Raw genomic sequence first — 25,409 nt, 5'->3', positions numbered from 1 at the left:
TGATCTCATTTGAATCGCATGATAATTGTTGGATAATTGGATTGCATACGATGATAATTCAATGTGTTTCTTTCTTTTTTTCTTGTTTTTTGTGCCAGGTGGAAACAATAATCGTAAATTTGATCATTCTTATCGACTGGTTTTTAATCTCAATATTGTACAGCGTTATTTTGTTATTATCATGTTACGAAAATAATTGAACAGTAATAACACAGAATTTTGCGTTGAAAAAGAAGAATATTTTTTATTTTTATTTAATTTTTATAACGCAAACAGGATTTAACAGTCTTTTCGCTCCGCTTTTTTTCGTACTTCATTGTTTCTTTTTTCCTCCTGTCTTTTTCCAACACGAACTAGTGACATGGTCCGTATTCTCAATTTAAAAAAGCTGAGCAAGATACTATATCGCTCAATTGATGATCTTATCATTTTTATCCGTTTATCGGAAATCACGAAACTTTTGACGGCTTGAACAACCGCAAGTCTTTTCCACACTTTTTTAAGTGTCTTCGTTCAGCGTTCTTTTGAAATATATGTACACGGTGACCCAGGAATATCGTCCCATTGGCTACTAATGTATTCTTCGTGAAAATCTGCGACTAGAACTTGTTTTTATTTCTCATAGAAAATTTTTCGTTTGCGAATTCCAGCGGTTTGAAATTGGTCGATCGTCGTGGGTCACCCTGCATGTATGTTTTTTACGGTAAATAAATGGAACAGAACACAGAATAGAATGAATCGAATAAGAGATTAGTTTATGATTCTATGGTAAATACTATGACGGTCTAGGGTAAATTACAGCGATCCATTTGTTGAGGATGAATGAGAGTGGTATACTACCGCTGGTTAATTCAATTTCAACAGTACCTCGGAATCTACTCAAAAATAACTGTTCAAAAACGTAATAAAAGTTTTCGATTATATTTATTGTGATGTTTTCTCACATTTTAAATTTTAGGAGACTTGGCAGACACACATTCTTCTCGTTTATTAATTTACAAGTACTGTATTTACGATTTCACGTCTACAATGATATTACTGCGTTAGCATTCGGATAAGTACCATTTTGTTTCTTATTCATTCTCCTTGTCCGTATATCCTTTCTTCCAATATGTATGGCAAGTCAAAATTCGTAAAATGTAGAGTTTAATAGTTGAAAATGAATTTATATTTAAATTTATACAATACAAATTTCAGTAAACTCTGAAATTATTTGAAACATGCAACAAGGATATTTAATATCGCAGTATTTAAATGTACAAAGACTTTCGACAAATCGCTGTCTAAAGAAATAAATAATTTTATAATTTTCAGGCTGTAAAATCAAATAATAATTAACAATAACATTACTCACTATTCGCTTATACTAATCGTAAATTTAGTATTTTTTGGTTAATCCGATATATATCAATTATGGGATTGCCAGACCGGTTATAGATGTTGCCATTGCATCGTTATAAGAGTACTGGATGACTGGACTGCTCGGGCTATAGTTTCGTGTAGGCCATGCCCCAACCATAATTGATTTAGCTGCTTGTAATGATCTCTGCAAAGTCGGAGCGGATTACCTCTTCTCAGGCCTTGATCCGTCTCTCCATACTCGTCCAAATAAGGGGGACAGGTGACGGACCCCCTGGTTGGAGACCTTAAAAATAATATCTCGCATTCTCTAACTCGCAGAAATAGTCCGACTCCAGCTCCACACTTGCTAGCATGATAAATACAGGCCCCCACTGCTACCTTATTTAACTCAACTTGACAGCAGTAGCTTTGCGAACATAACATCTCGCCACAAACAAGGCACATCGTTGGATTCCTCGAGTCTTCTCTGTCACTGTTCGGGCATGTGAATAGAGAAACTGCGTTTATCAATTCGCTATAGTCTTCTGGCAAATCTACAAGTTTATTAATCATCAGTGGGTCTTTTGTCACGACAATGGTACTCGTGCCGGACAGATATTGTTGAACCTTTGGATGGGCGACCCACAATTTGGCAAGATTTACAACAGCTTCCGAATCCAACAGTTCATCTGACCTAACAGGAAGACCCAAATATTTACACATATTTTCATAAGTATCACCCCCTTGTATTGTTAGTTCAGCTGGTGCGGGTACATCAGTCAAATAATGAAAGTACAGGACACAGGCTCGAAGAAACGGTATGCTCGCTGCTTGCACACGCCTCCAAAGTTCCGACGCTGTGTAACTCCCAACTTTCAGACCCAATTCTTCGGTAAATTTCAACACTGACTGGTCCTCCCAATGTTTATTGTCGATGTCCATAACTTCGTTCTCGTTGTATTCCATGGTGACAAGAATTCTGACGATCAATGAGAGAAAAACTAACTTCAATGCATGAGATTCTTGTACACCGCCGGTAACCAATCCGGAAAAAGCGTTCGCTTTTATATTGTAGAGATTCATCAGAGAGACTGTTAGTGGAATAAGAACTCCCAAGGGATCCCAGTCCAACACACTGGGACCGTCATGTGGATTTTCTAGGAGCATGGTCAGAAAATGTAGAGCATGATTTCCAATCACAGTGGTGTTTGGCCAGGTTGATCCAAGAAATGCGGCGATTCTTACTAATCCTTTTAGACTGTCTCTCAGCCTCGATGTTAAAGCTCCGAGTAGCGGTTTTTCCATATCTCTCAGAATAAATTCTATCGTATGTATAGTATAAACGGTCGATTTCCATGCCAACAGCGGTACACGGGGGTCTCCGTCGTGTGGTTCTACATCCAGCCCTTTGGTGTATGTGGCTTGAGCAAATAAATGTATCATTCCAATTAAATTCTTAGAGAGATGAGGTCCGGTTTGAGCATAAAGCGCTTCAAACGACGCTCCGACATCTCCTAGCTCTCGGGATACTCGCTCAATTGGGCACGCGAACATTTGATGTTGTAACGATACCTCTTCGTCAAACCTCTCAACAGAATCTTGGGGATTTACAACTGTACAATAGCGGCAGTACAAATCGTGACTAGTTTCTGAATACTCAACAACTCCGTGAGTCACTTTGACTTTACAACTAAGCGTTACTACTAAAGCTCGTAACCACATAGAGAAATCTACATTGTCTTTGTTTTGTTTGGACATCTGCAGGCTTCCAAGAGGTGGTAAAAGTGGCAATATGGTATTACTCAAACACTCGCAAAGAGGGCAAAGGTATTCTTGTTTGTCTATGTCAAAGCTCGCCGGTTGTCGAGTTCTGTAAGGCCTCCTGCTTTCTTTTGCATGTACATTTTCAAGGTATTTTTGCCAGCACTGCGCATGCATTACGTGACCACAAGTACTGGTATGAGGTGCTGCGCCCAATTTATCAGAGAGAAAAAGTGGATTGGGTTCATCTGTGTTTACTCTGTTTTGGCACAGGACGGTGGATTGTTGAACAAACGCTGCAAGTACCATTGCAGGACCAGTGGCCGTTATTGGTTGATCTTCTTGACACAGTATACAAGTATATGTTTCTTCCTCACATATTCTACTTGTTTGATTGATACCTACCGCCACAGGAGCTTGCTCCGAAAATTCGCTTATGTCCAAATTAGAACCTCGATCGTTAGCTTTGTTACCTTCGAGGGCAGTTTCTTCGAACAGCTTTGCATTCTCTTTCATAAAGTTCTTCTGCATCGTAGCCATCTGAGCCATAATCCTAGCTCGTTGCTGCGCAGCCATTTGGGTTCTCCACTCTTTGTCCATTTTATTGGCCTCTGGTTCGCTGTTTTGTTCTGTTGACGGTGCAGAAGATGGTACATTTCTTGCTTCGGACGGTGTGTAACCCAAAAGTTCCTGATACTTCTCCAATGTCCATGTGACCAAATCTTTGTGAGCATCCAGCCTCGGACTGTGAGATAATTGTTCCAGTAATTTATAAATCTCCCACTTTGTAGATCTTTCAGTGAATCGGAAAAATGCGTAATAGCCTGACTCTTCCTCCTGCAAAGCGTAACCGATCAGATGAAGTAATCTCTGAACTTGAGGCTCAGAATAGCTTCTGGCTCTTAAATTAAGCGCACGTTCCAAAACAGTTTGCATTAAATGTAGCATTACATCACATTGTAGTAAATTAGCAACCAAACTATAGGTTTCCGTTAATTTGGGCAATTTCGGTGGTGGACAACATTCCAATTCATGTGCTGCCTTTCTTCGCTTACGCTGCTCCTCTTCCGATTTGCTGAATTCTTCTCTGGTGTAATGATAAAAAAACACATTATAATCGGCATAAAATTCTGGTTTCAGTTCATATACTCCTTTTCCGGCAGACGATGATAATGGCTTCTTAAAGTTTGCAAGGTCGTCGATTACCCTCTCCATTCCTGTTTCATGGTGTACATCGTCAGGTAAAGTCTTGTTTAATTCTGAATGTGGCAGGGGCTTGATGCACAGCTGTTGTATAATTTCCTTTTTTAGTCTATCGTCAGCATCTACGTTTCCAACTCCGGGTGTATATCTTTCTCCGATAATAGTAATGAGTAACCCTAAAAATTCTTCAACTAAACTGATCGTTTGTCTCATGCTATCTTCCTCAGGATTTTTCAGAGTGTTTGCTTCAAATTCTGGGTTTGCCCAGTTGAGTAGATTAAATCTATTCAAAAGATGAATTAGGAATTCGTTGCTTTCAATCAGGCAGGCACCTGTTTGTAGTAAGACAATGTCTTTGTCAAGCATTTCTGTTCGGCATTTAACATTGTGATAAAAGAACAACTGGTTCATTATTGAATATCCATTCCGTCGCCACATACCAGCGTGAACTTGTGAAAACATTGCTTGCGTTCTTAAAACAGGTTCTATTATTTGTTCCGGTGTCGGTTTAGTTGGCATCATAAATTCCGAGCTTTGAAACTCAAGATTATAACGTTCCAAGTATAAAAACAGACCTGCTAAAAATCTAGATAACGGAAGATGAATAGATACAGGTTCTGTGGAAACATCGTACTGCAAACACGAGGCACTGTGATTAGCTAGTTCCCTAACTTGTCCTGGGCCAAGGTCGTTTCCTGGAAGCTCGTAAAGTTTTTTCAAAACCAGCCTAAATGCTTTAATGAAAACAGTCCTATCGGACCCACACCATTCAAGAGTAAGACTGATGACTGGTGCCAACTTGATGTGTAAATTGAAGGCTGATTCCCATTCTGGTTCGAATTCTATGTGCTGTCCGACTTGCCTTGAGACAGCGTCCATTCCTTGCATACTACACAACAGCTTTAGCATTATTGAAAGACCTTGCAGAAATCCATGCCTCAATTCATCCGTCCATGTGTCTGGCTTTGCACTCAATAAATATCGCAAGTCGTATAAAATGTGTTGAGCTCTCTTGAAAGTTTGGTTGGCAGAATTTCTCTCAAACTCTAGTTTACCTTGCGCATTGCATTTTCTTGAGCTCTCTGATATAAATGTGTTCAACAGTATAAAGAGTACATCATTATGTGCAATGAGATAATGCGTAAGTGTAGGGACGGTGAATAATTGAACGGATAGTGCAGCAATAGAAAAGGAATGATCATGGTCATCCCTAATAAAATCCTTCATGACAGTGCCATAGTTGTACGTAAATACAGATGCCAATGCCTTTTTACTTTCATATTCTACCAACATTCCTGAGATGAAAAGCCTATGCCAGGCTGTTCGTGCTGCCTTCCAAAGCTGCGAGTCCCTCATAAGAATTCCCTCGACGATTGATACGTCAGAAAGTTTCGTATGGAGAGCGACATTACTGAATGCTATTCTGAAGCCTTCCGAGTGCGCCATGAATTCCTGCAGCCATGCTAGGAGTTTCATTGCAAATAACTGATGAGCAACAACATCTGCGTGGACGACCAATACTTTGAGTGGGCGATTTCCATGTCTGGATGTGAATCTTTCGATCTCAGACTTCAATTCAGTACAATGTTGAAAAGTTGAACATTTTACTACCGCTCTCCCCTCTCTATCAATGTTCGTTACAAACTCAATTGCATCTCGATGACTACACTTTATTACTCGAGACAATGTACCGATTACTTGTTCAAACGTATGTGTTTCATCGTTGAATAAAACAGTGCAATAAGTATCGCTAGTCGCCTGTAAAGAAAGTGGATCTTCATCTGTTCCTTTCAAACACAAATCGGATGGTAGTCCAGGTACATGTTCCAGGGACAAGAGCTCGTAAGAATACTTTAACACTGCTTCGAACGTAGCTTTCGCCCTCTCCGCTATGTCTTCAGGCAATTTATTGCGAGGTCTACTTTTGAACTGAATTCCAGCTTTATGTATGCTACAAGACGAATCGTTCTTCCATGCTTCGGGATCGCCACAGTCGCAGCAGCCTCCGCCGCTAGATGTTCCCATTTTATACTTATGATTACGATGAGCAGATTGCTTGAAACATACGACGCATAAAACACAAGTTGAATCCATTCCACATTCTCTACAACTGTAAGTAGGTTCACCCATTTTGAATACTTTCCCACACACGGACGGTGGATTATCCAATTGACTGAGCTGCTGGAGTACCTCTTGTGGATTGCCATTGCATATAAATTCTTCTAAAGAACTGTAAAGAATTTTCTGCGCCTTTTCCTCATTGAAACTCCAGTCCAAACAACTTCCATTTGGTTCAGGGCTATAGATTTTCGGCACCCAAATTCTCCAGTGCTCCTTAAAGTGTGCGCAAGACAACAAGCCTTTGCTCATCTTGTCCATCCATACGTTTACGCAGGGCCTCCTTGATTTTGGAAAGGTGGGAAGCACCAGTGCTAACTCGACATCCCCCGAGTGGTGATGCTGGTGATGTTGCATGTTGTCATTGCTCATTCTTCAATTGTTGATGCTTTGCACCTATCGTGGTAAGGTGGGACTAAAACAGAGAAAACGCTAAATCATCTACTTGAAACTTTTAGTCTCTTAGGTACAAACACTGGACAAGCTTTGCACAGTTGCGTTTAAATAATTAAGTTTATTTTTGTATGCTTAGCAAATCGCATTAACTCATTATCGGATGATATCATACTTTTCATTTAGTAGCATCAGCTATCAGGTATTATTGTTCAGAAATTGCAGTTGCAGAATTTAAGCTTGGCAAAACAAACAAGAAGTTAGGTAAACAAAGCGTCATGTGGAGGCAACTAAACTTTACCCACAGACTTGAATGAACAGAATGATGAAAGTAGTTGCTATCCGTACTGAAAATTAAAACAACTAATTCCAATGCACCAACTGTACACTTCCGAGATTATAAATCGTATCAGAACAAGTAAAACTAACCTTAACTTATATCCTAGTTACAATGTCAGTTGTTTAGAAAGTTGAATACTCATGGCACGCAGGGTTTGTGGATAACTGCAACTGCCATGCGAATAAGGTTGCGACTTGCCATTAATCCTGACGTAAAAGAACAGGTAAGAAGTGCTAATTCCATTAATCCGAGCTCACTGAAAAAGTATCCATATAACGGCATCAGTCCAATGATACTTCATATATTTTATGCTTAGACTAAATTGAAAGCAAATGAAGAAATATATACCTACATGCATGGCTGAAGTTCAATGCTCCAAAAAAACTACTTTTAGACCAACATTGCAAAAACTACCAACATGAGAGGGTGAACTGAAGAGAAAAAAAAAACCAAACAAGGACAAGGATGTAGAACGCTAAATCCAAATGTAAAATTATGGACGAAGTTTGATCTGGTTGCCTCCACAGATAAGGGAATCGAAGATGTAACTCGCCAAAGTGTGAGTGAAAGTCAGTACTGTTACTTGCAAAAAGTTTTAGTCGAGTTATGGGTTAAACAGCCCTAACTACACAAAAACATAGTTCGTGACCAGTCGACTATAAATATCTTAAATGTATGACAATCCAATAGTAGAGCATCCTAATACGTATGTATGGATGGAGATGGGAAGAAAATGAAAAAGAAACTTTCTACACTGAACGTTCCAAACGTACTGTGAACATACGTAATGATTGGATCTGGGTGGTTATAGTCCTGCAGACTATTTTACATGGTTCAATTTTTGAAAGTATCCATATACGCTGATTGAGGCATACAACTATTTTTAACAACATCGCAATCTGTAGTACTTACTATTATACCGTGCAGGCCAAGGTTATTGAAAAGTATCGAAAAGTTCTTTGTTTCGCGAGAGTAAATTTTGTGAAAAAATGTTCGATTACTTTTCAAACTACTGACTGTTTGTTTATCATTAAATTTACGTTACTCTCATACGGCGTCAGCAATTGAACGAAACACCAAGTAACTTCGTTATGACATTTCGAATTAAACGTATGAAAATTCTTGCTGTACAGCTGCTTGAACGATGCACAAAATGGCTCACGACAGATCGGGCAAACTGCGACAAACTCCGTATATAAACTGATAGATGAAAGAAACTCTGCGCGTACAATATATTTCGCCGTGATTCGGCCCAGCGCTGCATTCGCTGCTTTCTCGATTCCACTGAAATAGCGATATATTTCAGGTTCTGGATTCTCATCGATTGCCTAACTATATATACATAGTATGTGTACGATGCTTCATTAAAAAATGCCACCGTTTCTTTGTTTTCGGACAATGTTTCGACACGATGAAGCGTGTGAAGCGTAAAAAAATATTGAAGAACATAGAGACTACACGGATTGAGCTTAACTTTTTATAAAGTCGGTCATACTTAATTTTTATCTAGTGCCAAGTCCAAGATCAACCAGAATCAGCATTGGTACAGTAATATTTATTAATGCTTTCGACTTCCGGATAACTTGCTTTCGGTCCCATATACATATAATTCGTATAGAATTGAACTCGCATCTTATTTCGGACCGAAAACAAGTTAGTCGGAAGAAAGTCCAAGGCATTAATGAACATCATTACTGTACAAGAGAATGCTTCCATCCAAGTAGAGTTACAGTAGTTGAAATCCTGGATTTAGCATAAGATGGAACTGTAGTTAATGACATGATTCATAAGTATTTTCTCTGCAATAATAGCTGTGTGCTCATAAATCACGTTATCTGGAATTCTTTTATTGCTCGCAGATAGTTAGAAGCATCGAGTGCAAAAGTCAATCACTAGTTATTGTCGAACAATTAAACTGCTACTTTCCGCGAAACGGGCGGCGCTTTGCCAAGTCAAAGGATGGTAGATTCAATTTTTACATTCAACTCAAATCTGCTATAATTTTACCGAGCGTAACTAGCTCTGCATCGTTTACATCGTTGTCTATTTCTTTCTGCAAGAAAATGGACTTTTTATGCACAGTGGACGCGCAATGCAGGAAGCCTGTGAAATCCGCCGGCGTATAGGTAATCATAACCACGCTGTAATGAAGGGATTGCCTACGAACAGACAGATTCACTTAGGCATAAATCCCCTCATGCCGCCCATTCAAAAAATAGTCTTCTCAAATTATATTGCTCGTAAATGTCGATTGCAAAAATTTCCAACATGTTCCTCAGAACGCATAAACAACTCTCTTTTCCCTTCAACGGGACAAAATATAGTATTTATAAAAAAATTCGTACCTGTACTTGTGGATTATAATTAAAGGTGATTCGTGTTAATGATATTCCTTGAAGTAAACTTGCCGTACTCTCGGACCACATCACAAATTATTCGTTAACGCAAATATTTTCCCTTGTCCAACTTATGGCATACAGTTTCTCTGCTTGAATATTTCAGCTGTACGAACCGATCGCCGAGTAAATAGAAAACCAACTATCGTTTAAGCGTACATGAAGCGTGACGTTTTACAGTTTAGGAAAGGGTAGAGGATTAACAAATGAAAAAACATATTGCTAGTTAGCTCATATACCGGTTCTCAGGTAACTTTTGGGTGATCCATCGCTGCATCATCGAGCACTATATCACAAATCCAAACTCACATTCTTTAAAGATAATAAGTCCGCTTCGTATATTTTTGTATAGTTCAAAAGCGATACACTAATTCGTTTGTCAAATGTTATCGTTACGTCACAGATCCCGCCAAGTAACTGGCGAGTTAGGATTGAGGTTATTCTATCCGGCTGATCAGTAAACATATGATCCACAAGTCAGTTTTACTGAATATTATCCGAAGATATAAACCAGACTTGCAGCTATCATTAGATTTCATTGCGGAGATATGTTGACAGCGATTGTCGCATCGTTTGACTTTTGCACAACTTGTGCTGACAGGAACGACTGTTAGAATGGCAAAACTGCGCCAACACCACAATTGCTTTATTTAACTCACTTCTACATTCAATGGTTAAACATTTTACTTTCATGCCAGATTGTATATATTTCACACCGATACAGTGTAATTGCGGCATATCTTTTATAGAAATTTCACCGAGTTAAAGTCCGAACGGAACACAAGACGAAGAACGAACAAATACGATTCGCGGCCAACGTCGCACCGAGCGTGTTTTGTTTAATCGACATCGAACACAAATTCAGACTCAAAGGATCATGACTGACGTAATAATCGATTTAAAATTTATTGTTCTAATAAATTGCCAGCGGCGAATAATAATACTCCACCCAGTAACCGTGTTTTTACATCAGCTTTCACTCTCATGTCGCTTGATTTGAAAAATCGCGCGACTCATTTACAGTCCGGGCAGTGCTGCACTCTGCGCCGAGTGCTTGCGTAAAATCCAACAAGCGCAGTCGGGACGAAATGAGCGATTTGGAATCGTATTGGCCGGTATTATGTTTAACGTTTATCGTGGTGTTAAAGTTGTCGGCATTGACAACCAAAGTGCTTTTAATTAACAGGAATCGGACGATATAAGATAATGGGTGTGCGCGGATGCAACAAACGAAATCGAGTCATGAGAGTCTCCGGGATGATGGGGCAGTGAAACAAGGCGTTTTCTTTCAGCAGTTAACATAAAAGCGAGAACGTTATGTCCGCAGCACGAAGGTGTTACAATTATACATACGAATAGCATCACCGTCGGTAGTGTTACAGCGCAAGAAATAATACACACCACGAAAGACGAGTCGGAAATCTCAACTTAGCTAAAACCGTTAAAACAATGGATGAGTGTATGCTCAACGATTTGCTCGAATGTTCGGTTTGCCTTGAGCGACTGGATACTTCCAGCAAAGTATTGCCCTGCCAGCATACCTTTTGCAAAAAATGTCTGGAAGAAATTCTCAGCACTCACAGGGAGCTCAGATGTCCGGAGTGCAGGGTCCTCGTCGATGTAAAGATCGACGACCTCCCACCAAATGTGCTTTTGATGCGGATCTTGGAAGGGATGCGCAACGCTACCCCCAGGGCCATTAAGACTTCAGTACGTGGTACTCCGGGTCCCCAAAGATTGCTCGGAGGTCATCAGGTCGCTCCGGTTTCAGCCACCGCCAACCAAGTCCCTATTACGATCCCGGTCGAGCCTATGCGCCAAACAAATTCTGCGGCTAAACAGGTTCACCTGCACAATCAGCCTTACGGTCGTGCTATTTATGATTATATATCCAAGGTGCCAGGGTGAGTTGATGAGCATTTCCAATTTCCAAATATACGAATTGTCATTATCACGTATCACAACTCCTTATAGAATTTTTGGTAACGATGTAAAATTCTTAAATAGGATATTACGCATTTTGTTATTTACAGCTGTTAGTCGATTTATCATCCCTTCACAATTGTCAATGGTTAATCCTTACCATTATTCCAGAAAGATTTGAAATAAAAAGTACTCCCTACTTCCAACGTAATGCAATAATTCCATATTCTTAGAAAAGTTTCTTGTACTTTTTTGAGTAAATTTTCACAGAAACCTATAGTTTGTGTTGTTTAAACTGATCTTGATATTGCTATTGTTAACTGTTCATTAATTTCTTTCCTTTGTTTTCTGCCTTCTGTCATTATACAGAGATCTGAGTTTCAAGAAAGGTGACATAGTGATTCTGAGTAAGAAGATTGATAACAATTGGTACTTTGGAGAATGTGGAAATAGCCATGGAGTTTTTCCTTTATCTTATGTCCAGGTTTGTTCATAAAACAGTTTTGAAATATTTAGAAAATTTTATGTATAATTTTTAGAGAACAATAAAGTCACTGTAAATTTATTTGTAGGATTCAATGTGTGCGATAATCAGAGTTGTAAACCTATGTTATTTTTTTATCTTATATTGAGTCATAGTTAGGAAGCATGTGATCGCTGAGCAAATACTAATCTCCAAACAGATATTCAGCATTTAATATGGCTCATCCAAAAGTGATTTGCTCAAGATATAAATCTACTGTTGCCTATCATTATTATCTATGTATGATTTAATCAACAATCAGTTGTAACTAATTTTTCAGGTAATGACACCATTGCCACCCCACGTACCCCAGTGTAAAGCTTTATATGACTTCCGGATGACTAATGACGATGAAGATGGATGTCTCACTTTTAATAAGGTGAATGTCCTTAATTATCGTTAATCATATTTAACAACTCCTGCATATGCACTCATTCGCATTTGCGTTTGCATTTTATTGTAAACCTACTGAGACTAGAAATATTTTTAGGGTGAAGTTATCAGTGTAATAAGAAGAGTCGATGAAAATTGGGCTGAAGGCAAACTGCTGGATCGTATCGGGATATTTCCCCTTGCTTTTGTTGAATTAAACAGCATCGCTAGAGCCTTGATGAAACTCTCTACCAAGTAAGTATTCATTTAGCCAATTACAGATATGTTTGTCCACATATACACATATGTACACATTACACGTATTGACTATCAGTGGGTACAACAACCTTGGGTATAAAGAGAACACTGTTTTTAGCAGCTAGAAATAAATATAAATGAAAGGTAATTTCACCATATCAGAATAATTTTATTTATTAATGATTGAGAATTCGATATGCATATTGCATCAAATTCAGCTACTTTACATACTTGACTATGGCAAAATCTGTTATTAGCGCACAACCAGGACCGTCCAGAGTAGCACCTCCAACACCCACTAATGAAGAAACGACTCCACTTATCCCAACAGATCATTCTCGCAATGTACAAGCAGCAAGTCAGCCTCGACCGCAAATACCTTTGGTATGCGTAATTTATTTGTATAAATCATCAGGCATTACATTTGCCAAAGTAAATCAATGATGCAAGATGCCTGTTTTAATAAGATGCTAAAACTGATCCAAAAATAATTCTTCCACAGGCGTCCACACTGCCAATGTCAGATTCTAGTTCAGTTGTTTCATCTGGCGGCAGTTCGACGACAACAACTCCTAATACTCCAAACAGTTCAAATACTTCAAGTAGCTCAAGTACAGCACCTAGTAGCCCAAGTAGTCCTGCAGCAACGTCACCACCTGCTGTCGGAAGTAGACATAGCATGAAGCGCCACAGTTTCACTGCCATGAATTCTGGCCATCATCCACACACTCATCACAGACATAGTGCTGAGATTCTTAGTCCAGCAATTGATGCTGCGCTGACCGGTGCAAATGAACCTTTTACTCCAGTCCAGGTACGTAAATCATTGATAACAATACGAGATATAAATTCAAAACGTTCTTAAGACCTTCTAAGTGTTTCGTTCACAGACAAGCAGTAGCACTGATCCTGGTGTACGCCATAAACGTAGTGGCAGCAGTGATCTGGTACTCGCACAGCCATCTCAAAGTATGCTTACGACTCCTGGTGGTAGTCACTTACCAGCGGCATATATAGCTCTCTATCCATACAAACCGCAGAAGGCTGACGAGTTGGAATTGCGTAAAGGTGGAATTTATATGGTAACTGAACGCTGTCAGGATGGCTGGTTCAAAGGGACGTCAAATCGAACGCAAAAATGTGGAGTTTTTCCTGGGAATTACGTTGCCCCAGCAAAGTAAGCTGCTGGCAATGATAATTTTTTTTACCGATCCGCCTTGATGTCCAATAAATTCATAATAAATAAGTCTTCGTTCGATTTTCAGGTCCCAATTACAGATACGCAACATTTGCCGTAATGCATCAAGTACAGCTACTCATCAAAGTAATCAATCGACGTCTGTCTCTTCAAGCGGCAATGAGCCACGACCTTGCATAACTTATACTAGAAACAAAGGTCCTGCCCCACAACCCCTCGGTTCCCGTCCTCCACCACCTGAGCTTCCTCCCAGAACTACAAGCCCTGCATCTGGTATATCTTCATCGTGGCACAGTCAAGGTGAAACTCAGAATCAAGGTCAATCTCAGGCCAATGAACAACAATCTTTGGCAGCCAATCCACTGGGACGGAGTCACAGTGCAGTTATGTCCTCAAATCTAGGTAAGATTTTACGCAAACTGTATAATACCATTTAAACCTCAGCTTTTATTTATGAAGACTGTAACCCCTATTTGTTTGCGTAAACCTTTCATGAAATCTAATGCTAGTAAACATACGAATCAAGTGGTCTTTTACGCCTGATAGTCATCATTGTAATTTTCGAATGCAACAACGAAAATCAGTAATGTTGATCAAAAAACAATTAGAGTATTAACCATGTTTAACATGAATAGCTTTTAAAAATGTACAAAAGTTTCTCTAGTTATTCTACCACCATTTGTATGAACCTTGAAGCTTCTCCAGGCAAACAGACAATGTTACTTTCACCATTGGGTGATCTAAACAGAAGTCCTAACAACACACTGCGTTTAGCCAGCACTGTGAGCCCGCCTCCCAATACTTCCGTGGCAGCTGGTACTGCAAGAAATATTGAGAAGGTATCTATAATATTTCTCATATTACTTTTAGCGCTTGTCATATTGCCTAAAGTACTATGAGGAACGTGAAGTTTTGCAGATGGTCTAACTTGGTCAAAAGCAAAAATATTTATTCTTTATATTCCAGAAAGAGAAAAAAGAAAAAGGTGTCTCACTGATGCGTCGCTTAACTAACATTAAAAAATCAAAGTCTCCTCCACCAACGTCGTATTCAATGGATAATCCAGTGTTTGATGATGGAAACACTGTAACTGTTGTAAATCCCGTCCACATTAGGTGAGTAAAAAAAATTTTTTTAATAAATAATGCATTATTCGTGAAGTCTTTGACACAAATGTATTACTGCATTCGCTTAGAACTTGTTTATACTCACAATTTCACTCAATGTTTGTTGCTTTTATGTCCACATGTATGTGTTATCCATGGAAAGTTTTATGTATGTGTGCAGCACTCGCATGATTGTAAGACATTTCTTGTACATTTTCATGTAAAATCTATTTTAGGGAGCAGAAATTCATACGATGTCAAACTGCTCGATTTAAATAGGTTCCAAACCTGACTTCAGTTGTATATTTTGCAGTATAAAAAAGTAAAGGAGTGAATAGTTCATTTCTCTTAGATCACATTGTCACAAATGCTGCTATGCACGCTTTTGAATGTTCGATGTTCTAATGTTGAGTCTGCATGATCCTGGCACTCAGATCGGGTTCTTGCCCGAGCCAGCTACTGCAGGTTTGTCCACAGTTGGATGTAAATACTCAAAATACACATCTTCGTCTCTACACCGGTTCTGGTTCAAGTCACGCAACTGCATCCCAAAGACTGAAACATAAGGAGCGGCCCTCCTTACCTGTCACTTTTTTGCAAAGGTTTGTTGATTATTGTACAGTAAACGCACACTCTAGAGTTGATCATTATCTCATGTTGGAATTCATTGAAATATGTGTACAATTATTACTGTATTATCATAATATAAGAGTTCCAGTAACAATTAGTTTTTGCAATGCAACAGTTATATTAAATCAAAACACTCTTTGTAGATTGAAAATTCTACGCTATTGGGTTACAGTGTGACTGATTGATTGATCAATTTTGGAATGCTTTCAAATTTTTGGTATCTGCACCAATAAAATAATGGAACTCGTCTGTGATACATTTTGTGCATATTTACTTTTACGGATTAGTTGTATTGAACGTCATTTGCATCTTAGCCTTGTTATTTGATGTGTAATTTTGCTGTTTGATTTACCTGTCATGCTTTATGCTTTGTAATCACAAACATCTTTGTAACTCAGACACAAAATTTGATGATGTCAAGAACTAATATGTATTAAATAATGTGGAAGTTGAATTATCATCAAACATTAGAGGGCAATATACAGTCATCAAATTAAATATTCTATCAATCTTGGCATGTTACTTGTGTACACATCCCTTACACAGTTTATTATCAAACTCAAATTTCTATACTGTGTTTTATTCTTTATGTTTCTACATCTTTTTCCTCATAAATACATTTTAATATAATATTTTCAGGAGTGGGGATAATGGAGTAAGCACAGCTGCCGTAGGAAATCATCATCGTAAGAGTAATTCATTGGATGCTGGTTCCGCAAAGCAAAGTAAACAGCAAACTTCGGTTAGAGAACGGTAAGCAACCTAGAATTTAGAATAAAGAATTGAAGTTCTATGCATTGATATTCTGGGGCATTTACATACATATTTCATACTTTTTTACAGAGATCGTGTGTATCGATTTCGTTGCATCGTCCCGTATCCTCCGAATAGTGAGTTTGAATTGGAACTTCGTGTTGGTGATATAATACATGTCCTTAAGAAACGTGATGACGGATGGTACAAAGGAACTCTACAACGTACAGGTCGAACTGGATTATTCCCAGCTAGTTTTGTTGAAGCTTTCTGAGATTCGACGCATGTCCGTTTTATCTTGGAGACATGTATATAGCGTGGCATTTTTATCATTAGCACTTACCAATAGGTATGTATTCTAAATTGTAATATCATAATACAGTTTGTAAATAAGAGCTAAATAGTCAGTGAAAGTGTTTTCAATTTTCTCATCAAGTTTTGGAATTTGTATGTGTATTATGCTGGCACATATTCATCGCTTCTTGATAACTCATAATTATCTTTTAATTGGTAAAGCATGGGGTGGAAATGAAATATTCGTTTTCATCTCACTGACAGTTCACGTAAAGATTTTGTAAACATAAAATTTTTACTGTATATTGACATTCGTTCTCCAATGTGTTTTCTTTTTTTATATTGGGACCGTGCGTACTCACTCATGCACACTATTAATGTGCATGTGATTCTGCAAATACAAACGTTCTTCAATAAGTAGGAACAAACGCCTCGCGAAACATATGTATGTGAATACTGATGTAAGCTTGATTTTTGTACTTGCGTCACTATACACAATCCGCACAGCTAATTGTGTGATACTTAGATGCTTAGCAATTGAAAGCAAACTGGTCAATTTGAAAAATACGAATGCTGACATTTACATCGTTTGCAATATTTCACATATATTTAAATAATTTTATACAAACGTGGCGCACGGTATACTTAAGAAAATAAGTATTTCATTTGAAAGTTTATAAGATTGCACGTAAAAATGTTTTCTACTATTCTTACCACTACGATATGATTGTACATAAATTAGCAGAATATTTAGATAACATTTAAATGAAGCTACGTGATATATTCAGCATGCTATCACCCACAGTTGACATTAAATGCTGCTGGTGATGTTATATCAACGATTTTAAACGTATATTAAATTAGTTTGAGCATGCTGAATCTTACCTGAAATTCATACTGCCATCAATGTAATTTACTGTGTAATGAGTAATGTTTACAAGAGTAAATTTAACTTCTTTCTAAGCTGATTTTAAGTTCGAATTCATTCAGTCGAGTCATTTTGGTTTGAATTATTCAATATGTCTCACCTAGTATAAGAATTGTGCTCATACATATACGAGTGAGTTTTTTTTATCAAATCAGTTCAGTTCTTCCTTGGAAATAAGCGACTTTATAACAATAATAAATGTTGAATTATGTCATAAAAATTATTTGTAGTAATAGATGTGGGAGAAAATTCTTTTGGATTACTGAAAAAGTATTTGTACCAATCTGAAATTTTTTCGACCAAATTCTTCTAGATGGCGTGAAGTTTTTGTAATTACATATACGTTGTACAAAGTTAAACCCAAGGTGATTTTTAAGACTGTGAAATACCCCGAGACATTTTCAAGTACTAAACGCACTATAATATCGTGGAATCAGAATCGCACAGTGCTCTTTACGTATGTAATTTTTTGTATATTTGAGGTAATACAATATTTTTAAGTACGTACGAAAAAAAACACAGTACTGTCATAATACTGATCGGCAATTTATTTTTGATTGTTATAAACGCGAAATGTTTCAAGCCAGTGCCTGGTGAACACATGATCTGGCATCAGTATACTTTGATGCATTTATAATTGTATGATAAAGCATAAATACTTATATTATCCACTCTCTACGTCGTCACTAGAATTACTGTAACGACCTTGTCAATAGTAATAAAACCCATTGCTACCAGCCTTAGATAATAATCAGAATTTACATGCAAATTAAATTCGGTTACGATCTCGATTAACCTTTACATTGCCGGGATTTGAAAAACTCTATTCCCCTTAGAAAGTCTTAAAATGTTGTGGCTGTATCTTAAATCTAACATATATGAAGTTCCCATCACAGACAGAGACTATATTTTGACTTTCCGGTAGTCTAAAGATTAATGGAGCTCACATCAGAATTTAATTTGCCTAATGATAGAGATTAGGGAGTTGATACTGTTTTAGTTTAGAAAAATGATATGCATGTCAATCACGGTTTTTTCAACGGATTCAGTATCTAGAAATTTCCTTTTGTTATGAATTTATATATATTTACATACTGTAATATTGCAATATCATAATTTAATAGTAATAATAATAATGATAATTATAATAATCGAGCCATACTCTGTGATGAGAACTTTGTCTATAATGACACAATCAACAATACAAATGACTCACAATCGATACATATTTTTCTCGTCGCGCAATTATTTTGACGCATAATTATATATACAATTCCACCCGCAGATTACACTAAAATTCGAAAACATGGATTTACAGTACTCGTAAACAGCAAAAAATATTTTCATTGAAACGTCATTTCACATATTACATAATAAACAAGTCCGAGTATTCCTTGACCTCTAATCAATAGAATTTGATCAATTTATTCTATTTATGAAACATGTATGTCAAGTAGCACTGTGATTGAAAATAATTTGAACGTGTAGAACAGTTGGCCAATGTTAAAGTCTTTCTCTAATTTTCACTCGTACATTATTTGATGTCAATTAAAACTGAAACTCCGTCGTTTCCCAATATCCGTCAACTGTGAATAATTTTTATTCATAGTTATAAAGTTATTGAATCCACCGAGTATACTGTACAGGGGTCAACGATACTGACTAGTTAAAGAGCAAATGTCTCATCACACAGAATGTAATGATGTAGTGTATAAACGTATACATATTTAACTCATTAACAATCTTATCTATGTGTATCCATATTAAAACAACATAGATATATTGAAATTGCAACTATTTAAAGTACAATTTTTGTATACATCAATCGCTGTCTAAATTTAGTTTGAACTAAAATCACACTCGAGTATTCAGATTCAGAAGCACAGTCATTCGTTTTCTTCCATTTTCTTGAATATAGTTTTGCATGATTCAAGTGAGAGCTTTCAAGTTTTGAAATATTACGTCACAAAGCGCACAAATGTATTGTAGTGTTTTAAATCTGTACCAACAATACAAATCGAAAACAGATAGCATTGTATACAGCTATTTGTTGATTCTGGGGTATGAGTCGTACATGCGAATGTGAAGATATAAATGTAAATGTAAACGTGGCAACCTGTTACAGAACTGAACGTTTATTTTATATCACTGGTAAAGGTTGGTGTAATAACCTTTAGACCTTCACTTGCCCAGTATACTGGCCAAGCTATAGTCGAATAATATAAATGTGGGTTATTTGAATGTACATTAAAATCACCGGTGATCGAAAGATTAAATAATTATCGGATTAGTCATGGGCTGCATTCAGTTACAAAGTGAGCATTGATAGGTGACATTACGTGTGTAATAGCAATTTTGATAAAAATTATTCACGTTTAGATACAATTTTCTACGTAGCATTTGTTACAACTTTACTTCCTGTTTTTAGCCTGACTCAATATGTATAACGTATGTAAATATACGTTTCATACTTTTATTTCTTCTTGTCTACGTTATATGCTGAGAAAATATTGCTTTATTTATTTGTACTTCAACTGACAATAGCTGTAAGTAATTTATTACGGAAAAAAGTATATGTTTAAAAATTATGATAATTGTATAAATCATAGGATTGTGTCATGAACACATAACTGTAGTTCCAAACCTGCATTATGTCTGATACCGCAATATTATGAAACTAATTTTACAAGTTCGGCACTATAGTGTTGCCTGGTCTCCATGACTTACGATATACGATATATCGTTCAATTTCTGCACAGGAGTGAATTTTGTTTAACATGGTATGAACTATATAATATTTTAAACGTCAATTCTAGATACACGAAAATTGTTTGCTTTTTAAATTGCCCCTGATTTGGTGGGGGATAAGATATTAAGAGTGCATTAATTATCACTGTATTATGTTTACAATGAATAATTTCGAGTTTCTGTTGTTATAAATTCAAATATTTATATGACGTGTTTTTAAATATGTTGTGTATTATCCATTTGCTGATAAAAGATCATGATACTGAATTGAACTGGATGGAGTCTTGCAAGTCTGAACGTCTTCTTGAGAAGTCCATGTCAGATTTACTCCTTTTGGTTGACCAGTTACTCTGAGTTTTATGATGTGATCTTAGCCAGAGGCATTTCGTACAGTTCCGAGAACTAGTAATTTCATCTGTAAGTTACTGATATAAAATTCACTTTCTCGTTTTTTTTTTTATTTATATAAATTTTTTTTTACGATATACAACACTACTTATGATTATGACAAAACCGCATACTTTGCATTGTCTTATTTAAAACTCATTAGGTAAAATAATTATATAATCCTCTCTAGTTAGTGGTCATATTTTTATTTCAAGAAGTATATTCAGTGGTATTCATATACATATATTATAAAATATTGTACCATCGTATGAATAATACATATATTATATTAATGTTGTGTATGTTGTATTTTATATGTACGGTAGTCATTTGTAATATTTAAATAGCCGGTAATAATAGTAATAAAGGAACGTGATCAGTAAAAATTACATATACATGTACTTAAATCTTAACAAATTACAATCATAATACCCTTACGCAATAATTTGTACTGATATGATTCCAGAGCAGTACATAATCTAATCCAGGTATGCAATGTGCACTGCATGTGTCAGAAACAGTAATCGCTTACGAAGTAATCTTAAAACTGGAGATAAAACGCAGATATTACGAAAGATTATAATTCGTGTACATCCACAGCTGCGATGGAAGACCCGAAACGTCTGCAAATTTTTTCACGTGACGACCGCATGTCTTTTGAAAGCAACACACGTGTCAGAAGTTTCAAAATACTAACGGCAGTCCTGGTTTTTGTTAATGCCGCGTATTTAATTGGCAAAAAGTACAGATCCAAGCAAAACTCATTTTCCGATCACATGCGCAAGATATGCTCGATGCATGTTACGCGTGCATGCTTGCAATGTTTCTATTCTAACAGCTTATTATCCGAAAGAATATTTTAACCTTATCACCTATTTTTGTGTAAGTGTAGATTGTAAGTAAGTATGCGGTCATATTAGAATAAATGTAAATGCGAACGCGTGGCGGGTAAGGAAGCAATTATCATAACGTCACAGCCAGCTTGTCACACGGATGCACATATGCTGATGTATGCTGATAAGTGACAGGTAGCCTGTGGGCAATGATATATGTTTCAATGGTTAGCCTCAGCTTGGTCAAAGCTCGAGTATGGGAAGCTTCGCCGTTACTTCGCTACGTTCCTTGCGACTCGGCACATCGGCAGTCGGCAATAATATTAGAACCGGCCTTCAGTTTCATGTTCCGTATACCGGTCTGTATTTAGGTTCGTATAATAGATCGTACGTGATTACAAAAAAGAAAAAGATAAGAAAATTTTTTTGAATCAGTCAAAAGTGTATTTTACCGCGTTTTTATTGGCTTGCTTTCTTCTGCTGTGATATATTTCTACCGAATGTTTGATATGTTTTCACGACACAACGTGTTGCGATGCGATATTGCATTTACTTCTTGTGACATGTACGCACTGTATGCAAAATACGTGCCATTATCAATCCAGATTCCGACGGCAAAACGAGACAAGTGTTTTACTCGATGCTGCTCGATGTGGGCGCGAATGATGGTTATTTATTAATTTATAAAAGGGGATGTGTGCGAACATCGACTAACGATCGATAAGTGGTATAAATGAGAACAAAAGAATCAACATCGCCGTTAGTCCTTTCGTGAAATATAAGGTTTCTAACGGTATAAGCACGGCGAAACTATTGCAGCAACCACGACTGTACATATTACATACACATGCTACTTTTTGGACACGTTCAAATCTTCAAGTAAACAGATTACGGTCCTCAATACAACGGGGGAAAAATCTCGGGGAAAAATAAGAAAATATTAATGAAGAATTTCAATTCGCGTGTGTTGTTGATACGCAGTATTTCAAAACGTCGCATTGCAACTAGAAATTTACTTAAAATTATATTATCAGGTTGTAATATTCTGTATCGCATTCGTGTATACAATACCTTATAATTAAATACCCCATCCGCGTATGCAGCTATTTGCCAGGGTTTCGTTGCAATCAACTTCATTATTGCATTTTTGAAATACATAGAACGCTCAATTTATATTAGACTTAATGATTACACAGTAGACGATTAAAATAATAATAAAAGGTGACAATAAATGTAAAATGGTTTGAAGATTAAAAACAATTTATTAACACAGCTTCGCAATTTCGGCAATTCTGAGTTATTAAATCGAAGTTTATCGTTCATTGCTCAATTTCTACTCGTGAAATATAATATGGAAATAAGGAAATTTGTTTCTTATATTTTAGGTATTACTTGGATTTTAATAAGTCAAATTGAAACATGACGGCGATAAGAGTGGCTCTTTCAGTTTTTGGGAGAACTTCAGCTCAATTCCATACTCGGGTTCGATTGTTACAAGACAATCAACGTTTGGTGAGAAAAAATGTCTTTCGAAATCGGCGACTACTTATTCACTTATATTCATCAGCTGAACACTGTGTATATTTTTGAAATCCTGTATCGTAATAGACTTATTGTTTGTAGTCATAACTTATTTGCATCGGTAATTATATCCAAATGTTTCTACTCACTATGTATTATACATACGTACTGCAAGTAACATACTGCCCATTCCGTAATCTGTATATGTTTTTTTTTATTAACATAGATGAAACCCTTCTTGATTTCAGGTGGCTAGTATATTTACCCACAGATTATTATCAACTCACCATATTTCGAAAAATATTGAGCTTATATCACAGGATAATAATGTTGGGACACAGAGTAGTAATTTTCAATTGAACCTGCCTGAAGGTCGTCCTTTACTTGTTATCTTATCGTGGCTGTTATCCAAAAGAAAACATATTATGAAATTTGCAAACTTCTATATGGAACAGGGCTTTGATGTAGTGACTGTTTCGATCAGTCCGTGGCAACTTATTTGGCCAGTGAAAGGATCCCGTGTGAGTATAACTACAGGAAAATACAAATGCATTTATACCTCGAGTACTTATTTGAATTCTATAAACGCTATGAACAATTCTTTGATAAATATGAGCAACATAAGTATGTCTTTCAGCTGGTCGCAGCAGATTTACTCGCATTTTTGGAACAGAATCAGAACTACCGTCAAGTGCTTTTGCATGGATTTTCTGTTGGTGGTTACATGTGGGGTGAAACTTTGGACCTAATAATTAACAATCGGCAGAAATATGATCCTGTTATTGAACGTATAGTCGGGCAAATTTGGGACAGCGCGGCTGACATTAGCGAAATATCAATTGGAACCCCGCTTGCAGTCTTTCCAAATAATGCCATGCTCCAAGGAGTGATGAAAAAATATCTCGAGTACATTTAAATTTTCTCATTTTAGTGTGTATTATCTTTACTCTAATTCACTGTTTATTTTAACTTGAACTCTGGAATCTCTTATTAGTTTGAGCCTTTTTTCCTGAAGTTTTTCTGCTCCCAATAATGAGCTGTGGCATGCAGAAGAAATGTTTTTAGCCCATACCATTAATAATACAATTTTTGACGTTCTGTTTTCTTTGCTCACAATACGCTATCACTGATTTGTCCAACGTGTACTATTTTCTGCACTATTATTAACTTACGCATCAACTTTATAGGTATCATTTGGCAACATTTCACAAGCAAGCAACACAGTACTACATTCGTTCTAGTCAACTGTTTCACACAAATTTAGTACATGCTCCGGCTCTGTTTTTGGTCAGCAAGACTGATCCTGTGGGAGCTCTGAAGTGTAACCAAAGGGTGAAAGATTCTTGGGATTCTCTGGGTATTGAGGTTAGTATTGCGAATAATTACGTCTTTAATAAAAAAATATGGTTTAATAATAATTGAAATTGAGTAAATATGTACACTCAATTTATAATCCGTCGTATCGTTTTTCTTGATCACTTAACAACCTATTTAGCGATGAAGATTGTTAAAATTTGAAATTCCTTTTTCAGACATACATGAAAATTTTTGAAACATCCCCTCATGTTGGACACTTTCACAAGCACCCTAAAGAGTATGTTACAGAATTGTACACGTTTCTGGATAAACTGGGATTAATACGAAATGAAGAAAAGATCAGAGCCCGCATGTAATTTCGACTATTAAATAAATATACTTCAAATTTTCATAGGTTCCATATTAACGTGGTTAACTACGCTGGCAATATTAATTGATTTTACTAAACCTTGAAAGTATAAAAATGCCTTGCCGTCGCATAATTAATTTTTAATCGAGCCTTTGGCTAAATGTCGCGAGATACGATTGCCACATTACCAATGTGAATGAACCATGGCATAATTGTACGAAACTGTTATTCAGTTAGATAAGATATCTATGTGTTTACCTTTTTCTACTAGTTCGTAACTCTGCACACTAAAGGGCTCAATAGTTAATTCAAGGCAGGCTGATAATACAATAAATTCCTATCGAATGTGATCAGTATATTTTACAAGGACTGATGAAATTTTAGAATTATGTATATACAAGTTTAAGTCATAAGCGTATATTACATAGGAAAATGGTCTATCTTTCATTCATGTGTTTTGACGAAATAAATTTCTTCAAGTACAAAAAAATTTGTTACAAGTAAATACTATAATGCAGATTAAATATTTTCGAGATTCTAACTTCACATACATCTAATCCTTACACGGTAAATCACGAACGTTCGTTTACCGGCTGACCCCATTAATTAGCGAGCGTGTATCCGCTATAAAGCAAAAGGAATATGATTATGTGAATCTAATATTGAGGAATGTTTCCACATAAGTAATGATATAGGTAGGGACCGTACCTGTAATTT

General features: G+C 36.7%; 3 protein-coding genes across 12 annotated transcripts; 2 read left to right on the top strand and 1 right to left on the bottom strand.

The window, feature by feature from the left end:
- Positions 1-264: 264 nt before the first annotated feature.
- LOC107221030 (E3 ubiquitin-protein ligase UBR2) lies at positions 265-8,365 on the bottom strand. 4 transcript variants are annotated; one of them, XM_046742595.1, is made up of 4 exons: positions 8,069-8,365; positions 7,505-7,587; positions 7,246-7,412; positions 265-6,838 (listed from the first exon to the last, which is right to left on the bottom strand). In XM_046742595.1, exon 4 carries the CDS (start codon positions 6,793-6,795, stop codon positions 1,432-1,434), a length of 5,364 nt encoding a protein of 1,787 aa, XP_046598551.1. In that variant the 5' UTR covers positions 6,796-6,838; positions 7,246-7,412; positions 7,505-7,587; positions 8,069-8,365; the 3' UTR covers positions 265-1,431. The 4 variants fall into 4 exon arrangements, with proteins under 4 accessions (XP_046598551.1, XP_046598552.1, XP_015515354.1 ...); XM_046742596.1 differs by having other exon boundaries at positions 7,509-7,587; XM_015659868.2 differs by lacking the exon at positions 7,505-7,587.
- Positions 8,366-10,966: 2,601 nt separating this feature from the next.
- LOC107221043 (E3 ubiquitin-protein ligase SH3RF3-like) lies at positions 10,967-18,509 on the top strand. 4 transcript variants are annotated; one of them, XM_046744206.1, is made up of 13 exons: positions 10,967-11,456; positions 11,845-11,959; positions 12,279-12,377; positions 12,489-12,625; positions 12,886-13,012; positions 13,131-13,442; positions 13,519-13,805; positions 13,894-14,228; positions 14,601-14,665; positions 14,793-14,941; positions 15,367-15,534; positions 16,202-16,315; positions 16,406-18,509. In XM_046744206.1, exons 1-13 carry the CDS (start codon positions 11,002-11,004, stop codon positions 16,587-16,589), a joined length of 2,547 nt encoding a protein of 848 aa, XP_046600162.1. In that variant the 5' UTR covers positions 10,967-11,001; the 3' UTR covers positions 16,590-18,509. The 4 variants fall into 4 exon arrangements, with proteins under 4 accessions (XP_046600162.1, XP_046600161.1, XP_015515382.1 ...); XM_046744205.1 differs by having other exon boundaries at positions 14,532-14,665; XM_015659896.2 differs by having other exon boundaries at positions 14,523-14,665.
- A 3,210-nt stretch (positions 18,510-21,719) lies between these two features.
- LOC107221045 lies at positions 21,720-24,732 on the top strand. Of its 4 annotated transcripts, none has more exons than XM_015659898.2 (6): positions 21,720-21,876; positions 22,891-23,017; positions 23,275-23,547; positions 23,664-23,932; positions 24,214-24,391; positions 24,559-24,732. In XM_015659898.2, the coding sequence occupies exons 2-6, from the start codon at positions 22,925-22,927 to the stop codon at positions 24,697-24,699; spliced, it is 954 nt and encodes a 317-aa protein (XP_015515384.1). In that variant the 5' UTR covers positions 21,720-21,876; positions 22,891-22,924; the 3' UTR covers positions 24,700-24,732. The 4 variants fall into 4 exon arrangements, with proteins under 4 accessions (XP_015515384.1, XP_015515385.1, XP_046600164.1 ...); XM_015659899.2 differs by having other exon boundaries at positions 21,737-21,864; XM_046744208.1 differs by lacking the exon at positions 21,720-21,876 and adding an exon at positions 22,363-22,384.
- The last annotated feature ends 677 nt before the right edge of the window (positions 24,733-25,409 follow it).

The sequence above is a fragment of the Neodiprion lecontei genome, chromosome 6, assembly GCF_021901455.1.
Source record: "Neodiprion lecontei isolate iyNeoLeco1 chromosome 6, iyNeoLeco1.1, whole genome shotgun sequence".
Lineage (NCBI taxonomy): Eukaryota > Metazoa > Arthropoda > Insecta > Hymenoptera > Diprionidae > Neodiprion > Neodiprion lecontei.
This window is presented reverse-complemented; position numbering and strand designations above follow the sequence as displayed.